General features: G+C 28.8%; 4 protein-coding genes across 5 annotated transcripts; 3 read left to right on the top strand and 1 right to left on the bottom strand.

The window, feature by feature from the left end:
* Positions 1-4,455: 4,455 nt before the first annotated feature.
* LOC119687614 (28S ribosomal protein S18b, mitochondrial) lies at positions 4,456-5,276 on the top strand. Its single transcript, XM_038101995.1, has 2 exons — positions 4,456-4,822; positions 4,881-5,276. Exons 1-2 carry the CDS (start codon positions 4,536-4,538, stop codon positions 5,194-5,196), a joined length of 603 nt encoding a protein of 200 aa, XP_037957923.1. The 5' UTR covers positions 4,456-4,535; the 3' UTR covers positions 5,197-5,276.
* Positions 5,191-6,839, top strand: LOC119687613 (pyridine nucleotide-disulfide oxidoreductase domain-containing protein 1). The gene has a single exon (XM_038101994.1). It carries the CDS (start codon positions 5,268-5,270, stop codon positions 6,687-6,689), a length of 1,422 nt encoding a protein of 473 aa, XP_037957922.1. The 5' UTR covers positions 5,191-5,267; the 3' UTR covers positions 6,690-6,839.
* A 1,484-nt stretch (positions 6,840-8,323) lies between these two features.
* Positions 8,324-8,888, bottom strand: LOC119688163 (transcription initiation factor TFIID subunit 13). The gene is made up of 2 exons (XM_038102830.1): positions 8,763-8,888; positions 8,324-8,709 (listed from the first exon to the last, which is right to left on the bottom strand). The coding sequence occupies exons 1-2, from the start codon at positions 8,805-8,807 to the stop codon at positions 8,347-8,349; spliced, it is 408 nt and encodes a 135-aa protein (XP_037958758.1). The 5' UTR covers positions 8,808-8,888; the 3' UTR covers positions 8,324-8,346.
* Positions 8,889-14,539: 5,651 nt separating this feature from the next.
* Positions 14,540-16,134, top strand: LOC119688162 (PI-PLC X domain-containing protein 3). 2 transcript variants are annotated; one of them, XM_038102828.1, is made up of 3 exons: positions 14,540-14,588; positions 14,656-14,758; positions 14,849-16,134. In XM_038102828.1, exons 2-3 carry the CDS (start codon positions 14,683-14,685, stop codon positions 15,784-15,786), a joined length of 1,014 nt encoding a protein of 337 aa, XP_037958756.1. In that variant the 5' UTR covers positions 14,540-14,588; positions 14,656-14,682; the 3' UTR covers positions 15,787-16,134. The 2 variants fall into 2 exon arrangements, with proteins under 2 accessions (XP_037958756.1, XP_037958757.1); XM_038102829.1 differs by lacking the exon at positions 14,540-14,588 and having other exon boundaries at positions 14,670-14,758; positions 14,838-16,133.

Raw genomic sequence — 16,134 nt, 5'->3', positions numbered from 1 at the left:
TTAAACGCATTAAACTAAACGCATGAGAAGCTTTTTTCATTCTGTTGATTTTTCTACATTACTATATATGTTTTTGTTTTTGTTTTTGTTTTTATTTTTATTTGTAATTTTTTAACTTGCTACTTCTTATTGAAACCGCTTGGCAGGCTGTGAATGATGAGCACAATTACACATACAACTACAATAGTTAATGAACAACGGCTACAAGAATGAAAACAAAAACAACAAATCGGAAGGCAGTAGCCGAGTACACGAATTTGCTCACAATTTCTCCAAAATATGAGCAAAGCTTTTGTGTTTCACTTGTTCATACGTTTTGTTATTGTTTTAGTTTAGCTTCAGTTAATGTTGTTGTTAGGCCAAAATTTGAGACTGTTATTCTTGTTATATTTAATGTAACAATAACAACAACAACAGCAACAACAACGAGTTGTAATATTCAGTCATTCTATAGTGCAATTATTCATACGTTCACTCAAATTTAAATTCTCTAAGCTATTCACATACATAATGAACATATGTATGATATGAATGATGACAAAATCAAAATAAAATTTCTAATTTATACGAGGCATACTCCGTAAGATTTAATTATTGTATAAATTAAATTAATAATAATACAAAATACTTTGTTATATTTACATATATATCATTAATCAATTATATTAATAACATTAACAGGTATAACGATATATAATTTACTATTTAGGCCGTGTGCGAGTTCGAGTAAATTGAGGTAAAGTTGAAGTAAATTAAAACTTCCAAGGGATTTTTTGCACAGCATTTATGAAAATATTTATTTATTTATTTATTGCACTTATTTATTATTTTTGGTTAATAGTTTTTAAATTTATTTATTTATTTATTAAACATCTTATAAAATTTTCACAATGGTAATATCTAATTTACCTAATTATTATCTATTTTATCCTATTCGAAATTCTGGTAAATACCAACATTCACTGCCATACCGACATAATTTACTATTTCCCTCATGGCCTTAAAATTTTTCATAAACTTAATTGATAGTAAAAATGTGTAATATTTACATTATTCACCATATTCATTATTCATCAATTAATTTTAACAATTAACGTGGTATACTGCGTAATATCTTTAATAAAATGAATTAATAATAAAATTTTAAAAAGTTTTTATAAAGAGATTTTTCGAACAGTAGTGAACTACAATAACAAAAATTCATTTTATATTATTTTAATTAATTGAATTTTTGGTTGACCATACAGCTGTTTCGAGTATTGCCAAATACCCATCATCAGTGGTCTTGAAAATAATACTTGTATTTAATTATTCGTAAATAATTGTGTGAGACTGCAAGTACCGAGGGTTGTAATTGTGCCCTGTCAAATTTGAAGCTCAGAGTCAGCGTTCCTTAACCAACTGACCCAAAGCCGTACTTGACTTTTATGTTGGCACATTTTTCTGGAGTTTTGTTAATTTGTTGTGAAAATTTTATTAACAAATTCACTTAATGAAATCATAAAACAGCTGTAGAATAATTCAATTAATTAATCATATTTTTATTTTTAATTGTTAAATTTCAATACTATTCAGTTTGTAGAGGCATTATAAAATATTTAAAAACATTAATCAGCTGAGTTCAATAACGAGACATGTTACTTCAGTTTTTAAACAAATTCACAGTTAAGAACAAAAATTTGAAATGATATTGCTAATATTTATAAAATTAATTAACCAATTAGGTTCTACAATTTTCTTAAAAAAATATTTAACAGTACGTTTTTAAACAAATTCAGTTAAGAACAAAAATTTATAATTACTATTACTAATATATATACAATTTAACAATCAATTAGTTTCAACAATTTTCTTAAAAGAATATTTAAAAATATTTTTTTTTGAGTAAAATTTAATCGAACTAACACAAAAGAACCAAAAACTATTGTAAATCATATAAAATTTATACTTAAAAAAATTAACTATTATGAAAAGATTACAAGATTACAAATATCATTAGTAACTAAAACATTAACAATATCAAATGATATTATTCATCAACGTCATCATCAGCAGAGCATCACATTTCAAAAAAAAAAAAACATTTTCTTTTTTACTAAATGCCTATATATCGCAAGATATATATATACCCTGCTCTGAGATAGAGGTCCAAAAAAAATTTTTGAAACGTCTACAATATTTATTAAAAAAATCCTGCATTAGCAAAATCTTTACAATTGCTTAGTATCTAAATAGAAGATTTCAATTATTTCGAAAAAGTCATGTTGGGGAAGTTTGTTCCAATAAGTACGACATTTTCATAATTTAAACACCACGTTTAGTGGTTATTGAACGATCTATGTCGTAAATTGCAAACCTTAAAGTAAACACATTATACATTGGATGATTGATATGTTTGACATATAACTTAGAAACTGAGCTCCCAAATTAGAAATAGCCTTTATATTCTATACATCTTGTCGTTTACCCAATTGTGTATCTAAGCTTCATTTAATTTTAATTCCAATGATTTAAACTTTGCGTAACAATTTTTAGAAACCCCTTACAGAACAAGAGAATTGCGTCTGCTCACCTAATTTTGTATATTTGTAAATTCATTCCAGTTTTTGGATGATTGATAGAAGGACTTTGCTTTTGTTCGAAGACTATTAATTATTTACTAAATTAAAAAATTACTTTGTTTTTTTTTAATTATAATAAAATATTCAGAAAAAGTAATATTAGAAATTCCACAAAAATACATTATATATAACAACATACAACCAATACATTTGGAGTTGTACAGCCTAAACCTAGTTCTATACAACCAGAGTAAATCAATTAAATGAATTAATTAAATAAAATCAATAAATAAATATAATAGAAAATATAATTTAATATATATTTAATATGATATAATTTAATACAAAATTATCTGTACTTTGACAGCGTTATACTCGATGTATTTTGATGGATATCAGTATATGTGATGTATTGTCACATATGTGTTCCTTAGAAGGCATTGTTTTTTTTTACTTTTTGAATTTCAACACATTTTTATTTCATATCGAATTTTTCATAATTTTTTTGGGGAGACAAAGATTGAGAAGCGGTGACTCTAGGCGAATAAAACGAACACAATATGGATGTGCTTAAGCAGATACTAGAACAAATGTATTTACCATTTCCAAATTAAACAAATAGATTAGACATATAGACATATGACTGCATTAAAATTTATTGATTAACTTTCTAGTTTTTTGTTTTAAACATAAATCCATAATATATTATTTAACACAGGAAATTAAAAAGTGTTGCAAAGAGTTATTATTATTTGAACGCCCATAGAGTTTCTATCTTTTAGCAATAAATACAAATATCTATTACCATTCAGAAAGTCTTACTTGTCAAAAAATATTTCAACAATAAAATTTTGGAACTTCCAATTCATTTGTAAATACCTTTTCAATTGTAAGTTGGATTCAATGGAACATGACAGGAATAAAATATTAAAATTTCTAATTCCTAAATTAATACTTTATCGGCTGCCTGTAGGAATTAATGATTTTAAGACTAGTCCACAACAGTATATTGGAGCTAATAATTTTTATTTAAGCATTTCATCAGTTTCAATTAGAAAATTTTTTCAAAACTACATCAGTAACAAAATATTGGAGCTTTCCATTCCTAAACAAATACTTCATGTGGAATTCAAGAAGAAAACTTTAACAGATATAGCAAGACTTAATAAACAATATAAATTTAAACAATATTCACATGTATACTATACTATACTTACAAAAATATAATACATTAACATTAGTCATATTATATACGAGTATTTAGGGCGTTTTATATATGCATATATATTCTCACAATTTTTGTATGGAGGTTACTGCTCATAACTTTATGAGCTATTATTATCATATAGAAAAAAATATTGGACGATATTACTTATAGAAATATTAACAATTTTTAAATATTGAAATATTCTTCACAGTGAAATACAAATTATATGTTTATAATAAGGCCACTCTCCCTATTTTCTCATTAAATATACACCAATAAGTTATTCTTATAAAATTTATAGAAATAAATGTTAAGAATGTTCTATTAATTTAAGTGTAAACATATAATTATAACTTAAAACTGAACCACTCACACATACCATTTTCGTGAAACTTAAAAGTTGCTTAAAGTCTCTTAAAATCTGCTTTAAGCTCATATAATCATACCTAAAATTAATTTTTAAGATTGTGTGCTAGATGTTAACTGATAGTAATATTAATAGTATTTTTGATTTGTGTGTGTGACTGCTTTTAACATAATTTCAAAAAACTCGTAAACAATAATGTGGCTTTATTTAGTGGAATGTAAATTAAATGACGCTAATAACAATAAATTACATGACGAAATAAAATACAACATTGCAAACATCAGCTGTTGAGAAATACGTTAATATCTGAGTAATCGACTTAGTAACGAATAGTCGAATGTCAATCACGAGCACCGCACTGGACTACATTATTCCAGGTTAGAGTCATTTTATATAAAAAATGTTAACAATTGTGCGTGGAGTATCGAATATACTTACAAAAATTGCCTTTTCCACTCCAAGGACTGCTGCTTCATATCATACAACATGTAAATTACCTTGTGCACATACAGAACAGTCAACTGCTGACACTAATGAAGCCGATTCTGAGGAGCTTTCAGCTGCTCAACAAAAACTAATTAAAAACGATCGTTCGAAAGCGATACCAGTGGAAACATCAATACGTTATTTAAACAGTGAAGCATATAAAACTACATACGGCACACGGTTCGTATGGGAGGAATACAGGTAAAGCGCACTAACACATTTTATTTACATAACAAGAATTAAGCTGTATTTTTCACAGACGTAATCATAAAGGTCTCTTTGCTCCAAAGAAAACGCGAAAAACTTGCATACGTCAAGGTGCAATATCCACGGGAAACCCTTGTCCTATTTGCAGAGATGAATATCTAATACTAGATCATCGTAATTTAGAACTAATAAAACAATTTATTTCGCCACATACCGGCGAAGTGCTCAGCTATTCAAAAACTGGATTGTGCCAGAAAAAACATTTAGAATTGTTGGTTGCATTTGAAAGAGCAAAGGACTACGGCTTAATTGCTTTCGATGTACCTTTCCGCGAGTACGACTACAGTGAATATTACAGCAAACAATAAATAAATATCAACGTTAATTGAAATTTGTGTATAATTAAGTTAAAGTTAAGTACAATAAGTTGCAGTAAGTAATGGAAGAGCACGCAGTTACATTTCTGGTTGTTGGTGGTGGTATTGCTGGTGTCACCTGTGCAGAAACATTAGCTATTTGTTGTCCAGAAGAAAAAACTTTACTATTAACCGAATCAAACGTTATTAAGACTGTCGCAAATTTGGAACCAGTTGCACGTTATCTTCATAAATTCGATATATTGGAGCGTCAGGCATCTGAAAACGGGGAGCATATTTTAGCACCATGCGTTGTCACATTCGTAGATCAACTACAACATATAGATTCGGTTACAAAACGGGTGCTCACACGTGGTAATCGCAGTATAAAATATAAATATCTTTGCCTATGCACTGGAGGTCGTCCACATTTAATTATGAAAGACAATCCCCGTGTTATAGGTATACGAGACACAGATTCAGTATTAGAATTGCAACGTCAACTAGTGGATGCGAAAACCATTGTTATTGTTGGAAATGGTGGCATAGCTAGCGAGTTGGCGAGCGAACTAGATGGTGTCACTGTACATTGGGTGATTAAAGATGAACATATATCATCCACTTTTGTCGATCCGGGTGCAGCACATTTTTTTCAACAAAAAGGACAAGATTCAGCAACAGGAGATGAAAATAAAGATAAACCAACTAGTGTAGTTAAACGTTTGCGTTATGGAGAAATGCAACCACAAAAAGAAATCACATGCAAAATTGGCGCAGCATTAGGACCAGATTGGCATCGAAATTTTCAATTAAAAGGCGGATTAAAAACTCCAGCTGATTCGCCAATTATTCACTATAAAACGCAAGTGAAAAAAATTTCAAATGAAGAAGAAAGTCTCTTGGTAGAACTTAGCGAAGGTGAAAGCATCCATTGCGATTTTGTTATCTCAGCTACTGGTGTAGATCCAAGACATGATTTTACTTGCGATCAGCAACTAACTTTTGCCCACGATGGTGGCATAAATGTTAACGCAATGATGGAAACAAATTTGCCTGATATTTATGCTGCTGGTGATGCGTGTACTGCTGGTTGGGAGATTGCAGCACATTGGTTTCAAATGCGTTTATGGACACAAGCTAGACAAATGGGTGCAATGGCTGGACGAAGCATGGCAGCAGCATATCAACAAGAAAAAATTTATCAAGATTTCTGCTTCGAACTTTTCGGTCACGTCACACAACTTTTCGGTTATCAAGTAGTGCTATTAGGTCTTTATAATGGTCAAGGACTAAATAACGACTATGAAATACTGTTACGCACCACTCCAGGCAAAGAATACATTAAATTTGTACTACAAAATGGCAAGCTCCGCGGCGCTATACTTATCGGTAATAGCGAATTAGCTGAAACCTGTGAGAATCTTATATTAAACGGCATTGATTTAACACCATTCGGTGATGACATACTAAATCCAGATATTGACATTGAAGATTATTTTGATTAAAATTCTTAACTAGTTACTTATATGTGCTATAAAAATAAAATATTTTTTACATATTGCTAATATCAAGAAAAAAGTTTTAAAAAATATTTTAATAAGTATTGAAAATATATCTAACCGCTTAATGTTTATATTAAATGTTATAATATTCTGAGATCTGAATCAGCTTGTAAAATCTCTTTGGGGGGTGGTGAACGGCACTTGATCGTCCGTTGCATAGAACCGGCCATTCTTAGAAACCTGCTTAATTTGATACTTTCATGCACTGCTTTTGGTTAATCTACAATTAAAGCAAAAATTTGAGACTTTTCATTTTGCAACTTCCAACTTTTTCAAAAAAAAAAAGCATTTTAATAAACTTAATGAAGGCATCTACTCGTAAGATATTTGAAATCCGTTACTTCTGTAGCTAAAAATGGATTATTTTAAGAACGGCCGGGTCTACGTTCCGGTTCCACTCGTCGCCAGCAATGACTAAGTGCCATTCGACACCTTTCAAAAGGACTTCACTAGCAGGTCTTAGCGGGTTACGACAACAACAATATTAATTAATAAGCAATATAACCTACAATGCAGTTAATAGCCCCTGTCAGTAAATATGAGTTAAGCTAATAAAAGTAATAAATCAGGTTGTGAGAATAGCATGCACAAACATATAACTTAACGGCGATAAGTTAAGTTAAGGCGATAGTATTTACATAAGATGAATGCATATTTAATAGTATAAAAAAGAAGAATATATTGAAATTAGCGATAAAAGATATGAGTTGATGTGAAGAATAATTACATGTAATAAAAGAATCATGATTGTCATCAACTAGTTTTTATGACAAAAAAAACATCTTTCTTAACTAAGAACTAAGTTTTTACATATTTCTAGGTATATTTTTTTTTTAATTCCAAATTGAAGTTCTTCATTTAGACTAGTATTGTATTATACATACCATCAATTCTTAGTTTGAAGTAGTCCCTATTCTCACGCTAGATTGTTTAGGTATTTAAAAAACAAAGTGCAAGAAGTCAACACAAAATTTCATGAAAAGTATGGAAGAATAGGTATTTTCGGGTGTTTTAACCTAAATTTAAAATGAGATTAGATTAAAAACCGTCCTAACTTTTATCAAAAAAGTCAAATCTTCTCATTTTAATAAAAAGCGTTGATCCCCTCTTACACTAAGGATTTTAATTAGTGTTAGAGATTTTAATTTAATCTAGTCGAAGTTATATGCCAATTTAATATCGGCATATAACCGCACTCGAACATTGAGCTCTAGGATAGCAAGCCGCTCAATAAAATGCGAACATGGTATGGTTTTCGATCATTCTATAAGTACTCCATCGTAATCTTTACTTTCATTTGATTTATACTCGGACATGCCAAACTGCCCTGTAAAGCATTAAGAGTTACGAACATCTGAGGTACTCGACCCAATTTTCATATACGAGTAAGATCGAACTAACTTAGTATCGTAATTGTTGCTTTTATTTCTACATTTTGTACTGTTCTTAGTATTTAATTAATTTTCGTATAATTGAAATTTCTTTTACATACATATTACTTATGTATTTATTTAAAAATATTATCTAAAAACAGAAATGCAAATATATAAATATTTTATTTCAAAACTAAACTTTCTTTATTATTTATCTCATATATTCATTATTTTAACTTCGCATCAGCGCCGACATATTTAATTTCATCAAAGGCTTTTCTCGCTTTCTTAAGTTCTTCGTTCATTGTTAAAAGATCCTTGACACGAGCATATTTACGCGAATCTTTACGAACTAAAAATATTATGTCCTCTACCTGTACTCTTCCAGTGCGTCCGATTTCCATTGCACGATGCGTTGTTTCAGTTATAAATTCTATTACCAAATCTTCCAATAAATCTACGCTTTCAGTGTATGGGTTTTTATCATCTCCAAACCCATACATCATGCAGCGCAGTTCTTTACTAAAAAGTCGCTTACGACCGGCGCTTGTTGCCACAAATTGTTCCTCACCCAATTCGTCCTCATCAAACTGAATGCAAAAAATTTTTAAATGCAATTTATTAATTCGCCAAAACTACTTACATCTGCTTGTTCAAAATTTTCTTCCGTTGTCGTGTTCGCAGCCATTTCTAACACCAACTTTACAGTTTTGTTATTTTTGCATTTTGATAAACATAAAATATAAATAGGTTCAGTGTTGCCATTAAAAAATATTTTACTAATCTACTACTATTTGCAAGTATTCATCATCAAACTACCCGAAAGGTATTAGTAACTTTACACTGTCGCATTTATGCCGTGAGTAGTATGTGGCAATTTAAAGCATTTTTTATGCAAATATGTGCGAGACAAATTTGTTCAAACTTTTTAATAGCTTTTTTTAAAAACTGCTTTTTCAAAAAATTACCTGTAAGGTGCATGTTGTTTGTTTTAGTGACCCATGCCACACTTCATACTGCCTCATTTAGGCAATTTTACTCATTATAGCCACTAATGAGATTGATTTACCACAAAGGGCTTTCGTATAAATGAGCTCATTTTTAATAAATCAGTTCTTTTGAGGCGAGAAATGTTGAATGCAACCCTAAAAATAAATTTCCCACAAGTGAAAAAATGAAAACTTGAACTATTTGTCATATGTTTTATATGTAAAATGTAAACAAACAACAGCTGAGCTGTAAACAAAGGCACTGATGTGGTAAGTATTTAATAAAATCTTTTTTATTAGTTGAATATATAAATGATATATGAAATGTATATAAATGATTTCACATATCAATTATATATTTAATTTTTTTGTGTGAAATATTATTAAGTGAAGTTTATAAAAGTGCTATCAGCTGCAAAAATGAGCTGATGATAATGTGAACGTTTCCATATTAATATAAATGAGCAAATGTCTAAATGAGACAGTGTGAATATACTATAAATGTAAAATAGAAAATATCAAAAATTAAAAATAAAACTTTGCATGAAAGCTTTTTGTGAATTCATCTATTCATCCTATCAATGAAATTAATTGACTGCGCCTTGTCAGGCTCATAGAAATATTTATTACCAGTAAGCATATATATATGTATATTTAAATTAGGTTTTATGTAAAAATATTTATTTTCAAATATTAATTGCTGTTATTGTATTTTCCGCAAGAAAACTAGTTACACAATTACTGTTACGAAGAAATAAAGGATACTAGAATTGGCTACTTTTAAAATATTTAATAGGAAAATTTAATAAGTAATACAAATTATAAATAATTTTGAAGATAAACGACCTTTAAATAGTGCCGAAACCCTATAGTACCGAAACTATAACTTATAAAGCTTATGGTAGGAAAGATTAATTGTATGATACGACTAGGAGGTGTAAGATTAACACTTCTAGAACCAATTGGCAACAGAAGTTATAATTAATTAATAACTAAAAACGCGCTATTGCTACGGCATGATTAGCAAACTTAGATTTAGGTAGTCATGCTATGATAAGGACGGACAGACTGGCTTAATAGCATGCATCAGTGCGTCATTATATGATATACCTTATGTGATGTTATAGGCAAATGTTATTTTACAGCTCAATTAGTTCCGAACTGCTTAAAATTTCCATTTTAAGTAACACAAAAAAATTTTTAACGTATAACATTTCGATTCATCAATTTATTAAAGTTCAAATAATAAATTTAAAATAATTAATATTATCAGTTTTATTTGTAGCTTTTTTCACATTAATCATACATTTGTAACTGTAATCAAAAAAATTTGCAACATATTATTTTTTATCACAAATTGAAATTTCCTCTACTATTGAAATAAACCTCACTTTTTGAAAAATTAATATATTTTAATTACAATTGAATTAAATAACTTAAGTATAAAAATTCATTTTAAAATAATACTAAGCTTAAATAATACTTTAAAGATTAAATTATTAACTTAATTATAAAAGTTTTATCAACATTGACGATTTTTTTATAATTATCTCTACAATTTGTAAAATATATTAGTAATTTTAAAAATTAACCTAAAAATTGAACCTATTTTTATTTCAAATCGCTTCCATGCACAAGCTTTAGTGGTTTATTACATATAGAAGTAAATGAAAAATTTATATATCAAAAGTAACGTCATCACCAAAACCGTTAGCACCAGAACAGCGAACTATCGTTTTACATCTATGTCGAATAAAAAAAAATATTTAACTAAAAATTAAATCTAAATCTATATCTTCCTTTTAAGTATCGTGTGTTATACACTTATACACAACCAGTTTTTTTGTTGGGTTGATTTCAACTGAATTTAAAGAGTCAAGCAAAAGCTAGCCAAGCCAACTTTGATGAGATTTGCATTCTTAAGATAAGTGTGGCGGTGTTTGTCGTATCTAAATTAATTCCTATAAGAGGAACCATAAGCGCAACATTGTTCATGAAGTAAACAATGAATGCTGTGTGCAGCTTGACTGTAGTGATCATAGCTGAATCTGCATAAACAGTAAGTTAGTTTCAGTGCACTTGAAAGGGTGTAAACAGGAAGCGTTACTTTGTGTGTAGGATAAATTCCTAAAAAAAAACTGTAATCTATCGATATGTTTGATGATTTCATCTCAAACCAAATAATTAATTAACAATATAAACTTTTGTTATTTCAATTTGACTTGTGTACTTTAGAGTAATCATCGCCTATTATAGAAATAGCCTCTTGTGCACTTGGCTTGTCAACATCGATAAAACGACAATTTTATATAATGTGATTCTAGTTTTTCACTAACATTAAATAATATATTCTTTAAGATAAGATTCGATAACAATGGCAGTATGTGTTGTTAGACCGGCCTTAGGATTCACTCTAATATCTGTATATATCCTCAAACCAATTATATAATGGGATGATTATCAGTTGGAATGAATTTTCTTGAAATTGAGCCATATTTTTTTAATTGATTACATCCTGTAATTATATACGTTAATTTATTTAAATAATACAATAGATTGGGTAAGAAAAATATTAAGCCTTATTAATATATTAATTTTATGCTTTTAATGTTTTTATTTTATTTATTTATTATTATAACGAATTGTTTACCTGTAATGATGCGTTTATCTGTATCAGACAATTGTTTGGTGTCTGGTCCTTAGCTTCCAATAATAAAGAAACTTGTTTATTCATTTTATCAGAGCTCATTGCCAGTGCTTGTAGACCGCGTTTCGGGATTTTGAAATAACTCCACTTGAGCATGCATTGGTACCAAAAGTAAATGTAAATATAGTACAACTATTTATTTTCTAAATCAATAGATGTTGTTTAAATTGCTTTCCAAATATTGCTTTCATTCTTGAATACATCTAATTACGTGAAGCAATAATTTTATGTGCAAAGCAAACAGACGATTAAGAGTTACGCAACGTGATTAATAGTAAAAGCGTATATGCGATTTTAAGCGTTTATTATCCCAGCAAATACCTTTATTAAGTTCAATATGCCAAGGCATCCAAACGAAAAACATCAACGAGATCAGCAATATTTTCAACATTTAAATCAGGATGCTGTTGTTGAATAGTCGGATGAAGATCCTCTAAGTCCACTACATGATGCTTCGGCAAAAATTTTTATCTATCTTGCACATCCTCAATAAGAAATTGAGCTCACAAATCTTTAAATAGTGCTTGTTGACTGACCTAAAAATTATAGTAGAATATGCTAATTCGATATGCTGGCAAGAAAATGTAATATTTTTCAAGAGCCTTGTAGCCTGACCATATAATATATGCTTTATAAAAAGTTAATTGCAAAATATATCTTAAGACAAATACCTGTTGGTTCGCTGTTGTTTTCAAAATAAACCGAATAAACAATTGAGAAACATTAATTTTATCAAGACTTGCTAAAATTATTCGTATTTTATTTAAAACTTCATTTAAACTGTTTTAATAAAATTCCAATTCAAAATGAATTTATAGAACAACTTTATTTTTAAAGCGAGCGCCAGGAACAATACAAAATATAAAAAACTTTCGCTTCGTATGAAGTCGTAAGAATTGCCAACATTAAGAATTTAGTTCATTTGACAGCTTAAAACACATCTTAAAAATCCTAAAACAGGGTACATTTCATTTTGTCTCCTTAAAAGTAGTAGTTACATTTTACATTAGTGCAATTTATAAATTCATATAATTATTTGTGTATTAATCTTAGCAATAAGTTTCATATATATTAAAGCAGTAAATACTAATATAAAAAAATCAATTGCTAACAAATAAATAATATTTTCTATATAACTTTAACCAGTTGTACATTTCGATTTCAGAAAATTATATATACATAGTGTTCAATATTGTATAATATTATGTATTCATCAAAAACAAGTTAATAATATTTGTATAAAAATAACACAGAAACTTATCCATAAAACTTAAGATGAATAAAAGAATAATAAATAAATGGTGAGTATCATCATTCATTCAAATTTTTGGCAAGAATTTGTAAATAAGGCTCAATAATTGTAAATGCGAACACAAGAAAAAACAAAAACTCAAATGCCTTTCCATAAAAAAAAAATACTGAATTGCTTAAATTTAATAACGTCGAGAGCTAATTCAACTTGACGATAGCTTGTAGCTATCGTTGCTGCAAATTATATCTCCAAAAAAAGGAAAACGTAAGTAAATAATTTTATTTCACTTTAATAATTAAATGATATCAATTGTTTTAATGAATTAAAATTCCACTTTCTTTTAGCAAATAAATTAAAATTCAACGGATTTTGCTCACTTTTGACGAATACTTTGAGTAACTAATTGTCAAAAGTGAGAACAAAGTGAGAAAGTGACATAAACGAGCCGCATATCTACCAATCGAAATCAGCATAAAATTTAATAGTGTAATATTGGTAACGACCTCAACGTATAAGTTCTTATTCACATTTTCGTTTAGAAAATAATCGGTATTTCACCATTTGTAAAGTTGCAAAAGCGTTTCAGTTCATGTTGAATATGGATTAAATTTGAAACCACTTCGAATGAAATTTTAAATTAATCGTTAAGAAATCTGACAAAGCATTGCGTTATATTGGATTCACTTGAGAATTTCGTTTGTAATTATAGCTGTCAATTGTTGTTGCTATTAAAGCAAAATGAAAATTTTTGACAGCTAAAATTACAAACAAAACTCTCGTGTGAATCCAGCATTATAATAAGGAAGTCATACTTAGAATATGGTGAAGTTCAACATTTGGAATATTTTCAACGTACTTAAGGTGTGCTTTGCTTTTCAACTTTTATAAAACAAAAATATTAGCACAGCAACAACAGAATTACATCAAAAATATTCATATAGCCAGCAACAGCCATTTTAATGTTTTTATGAAAATAGATAAATTAAAGATAATCTCTATTTATATATGCTTGAAGCAATTACATTTAAATATGTTAGCTTTGTATAAACACACATATTTTATTTTTCTTTTATTTAACTTTTCTGTTTCATTTCGGGTTTTCATTTTAACAGTTCTTGTTTTTGTTATTGTTTTATTTGTTTACGTTTTGAGTCTGTTTCTATACGTTTATTTATTATTACAACGAAAACCAATATTTTTATATTTCCCACTATTAAAATAAATAAACTTGTGGATTAAACCTGCTTTAATTTTTCTTTTTTATTTTTACCTACTTACCTACTTTATTTGCTAATGTATATTCACCGACTGATAATTGCAAAAAATTTTAGTATAAGATTAAAACACTATGAAATTTTAACATTTTTATTATATTCATATAATATAACGATGCCGTGAATTTCGGAACATTTTATTCTTCGTTTTAAACTTTTAAATATTAATAATATTCTTAAAGAGCACCCTAAAAACAGACATTACTGTAATCGATAATTATCGGAATCAACTGCTGGCCTTGCAATTGTAAACAAATGAGACACTTGGAATTTACGTGTGATACATTGTTTATTATTTATTTATTTTATAACAGTTTTTTTAAGTACAGAATAGTTGAAAAATGCATAACGCTGACTGGATGACGAAGTTGCCACCACATCTACGAGCGATGTCAATTGTTTATTTAGCAATACCAGGTACTCGATCTTGAGGAGAGTATATAATATACATTGCATAAAGCTGAGGTCATACTTATTCATATTAACATTAATTAAGAATATTTGCAGGCTCACACAATTCAATGACATACGGCATATCAAATCACTCTAAGATCGCTGGTGATGCCACTAAAGTAATGCGTTATTTATATCATGTATTTCCATGGTTTGTACGTCGTTGGGCGAAAACACAGGCAGCAACAGTCGTTGAGCAACTAAGGTTAGGTGTTCGTTATTTCGATTTACGTGTTTGCTTGAAAGACGATGACTTTTACTATACACATGCAGTTATTTCAATGGATGTAACTAAACCGCTTTATTATATACGAGAGTTTCTTAGTAAACAGCCAGGAGAAACTGTTATACTAGATTTCCAACACTTTTATGATATGAATGCTGTTGACCACATGAGACTCCAAAAAATGTTGATACAAGTTTTTGGAGATATGCTGTATAAGCCCTCAGACGGACCACTACTTAAATGTACACTGAATTATTGCACAAAGTTCCGTAAACAAGTGATTATTGTTTACAGATATAATTCGAATGCATTACATAAAGATTTTTGGCCTAGCAAAAGCGTTTATACGCCATGGCCAAATGTGTGTTCTATAAAACTTCTCAAAGAGTTTCTTCAGCACAGCCTAATGTCACGTCCACCAACAGATGGCTACGTAACACAAGTCGTATTAACACCAGATGCCAAATATATTAGCTTACGATTTTATTCACGATTAAAGACCACAGCAAAAAGAGTTGATAGGAAAATGATTCCTTGGATTAGTGAACAGATTCCCGGACCTTATACATGTCGTATTCCAAAAGTCAATATATTAATTGGAGATTTCATTGAATTAAATTCTGCAGCTTTCTGCAATACAATCATACAATTAAATGAAAAAATACAAATTGATTTTACGACGCAAGTTGAATGTCCAGAAATACGTACAGGCAGAATTGACCATTTGGACGATTCAATTTATTATGATGACTTTAAAGAAGGTTAAATCTAGCTCAGTGTAAAATCAATTTGATGAAGAGTGAATAAACCGTTGAAAAATGGTGGCTTTTATCATTACTAACACAGCTTCAATGAAACACGTACCTGCAATATTAAGGCAAATTATTACACACTTTTATATAAGAGTTATACTATTTTTATATATGCGTTTATTATGCATTTTTATGATATATAATCAGCCGATGTTATATATTAAGTTTTTAGCAGAACTTTTTTTTAAAAATGGTTATAATGATCATTGCATGATTATTGATCATTTATAACCGAAAATTTAACATACTAATTAAGGTTACGTATTGTATAATAGTATGAAGAATAATGGGTATAATATGTA

Source organism: Teleopsis dalmanni, chromosome X (assembly GCF_002237135.1).
Source record: "Teleopsis dalmanni isolate 2A chromosome X, ASM223713v2, whole genome shotgun sequence".
Classification (NCBI taxonomy): domain Eukaryota; kingdom Metazoa; phylum Arthropoda; class Insecta; order Diptera; family Diopsidae; genus Teleopsis; species Teleopsis dalmanni.
The sequence above is the reverse complement of the archived record's forward strand: the minus strand, read 5'-3'. Positions and strand labels throughout refer to the sequence as shown.

Bases quoted from the DNA above. Each gene is read 5' to 3' on its own strand.
- LOC119687614 (XM_038101995.1), top strand. From the start codon at position 4,536: ATGTTAACAATTGTGCGTGGAGTATCGAATATACTTACAAAAATTGCC. The intron at 4,823-4,880 runs GTAAAGCGCACT...TATTTTTCACAG, and splicing joins TTCGTATGGGAGGAATACAG to ACGTAATCATAAAGGTCTCT.
- LOC119688163 (XM_038102830.1), bottom strand. From the start codon at position 8,807: ATGGCTGCGAACACGACAACGGAAGAAAATTTTGAACAAGCAGAT. The intron at 8,710-8,762 runs GTAAGTAGTTTT...TTTTGCATTCAG, and splicing joins AAAATTTTGAACAAGCAGAT to TTTGATGAGGACGAATTGGG.
- LOC119688162 (XM_038102828.1), top strand. From the start codon at position 14,683: ATGCATAACGCTGACTGGATGACGAAGTTGCCACCACATCTACGAGCG. The intron at 14,759-14,848 runs GTACTCGATCTT...GAATATTTGCAG, and splicing joins TGTTTATTTAGCAATACCAG to GCTCACACAATTCAATGACA.
- LOC119687613 (XM_038101994.1), top strand. From the start codon at position 5,268: ATGGAAGAGCACGCAGTTACATTTCTGGTTGTTGGTGGTGGTATTGCT.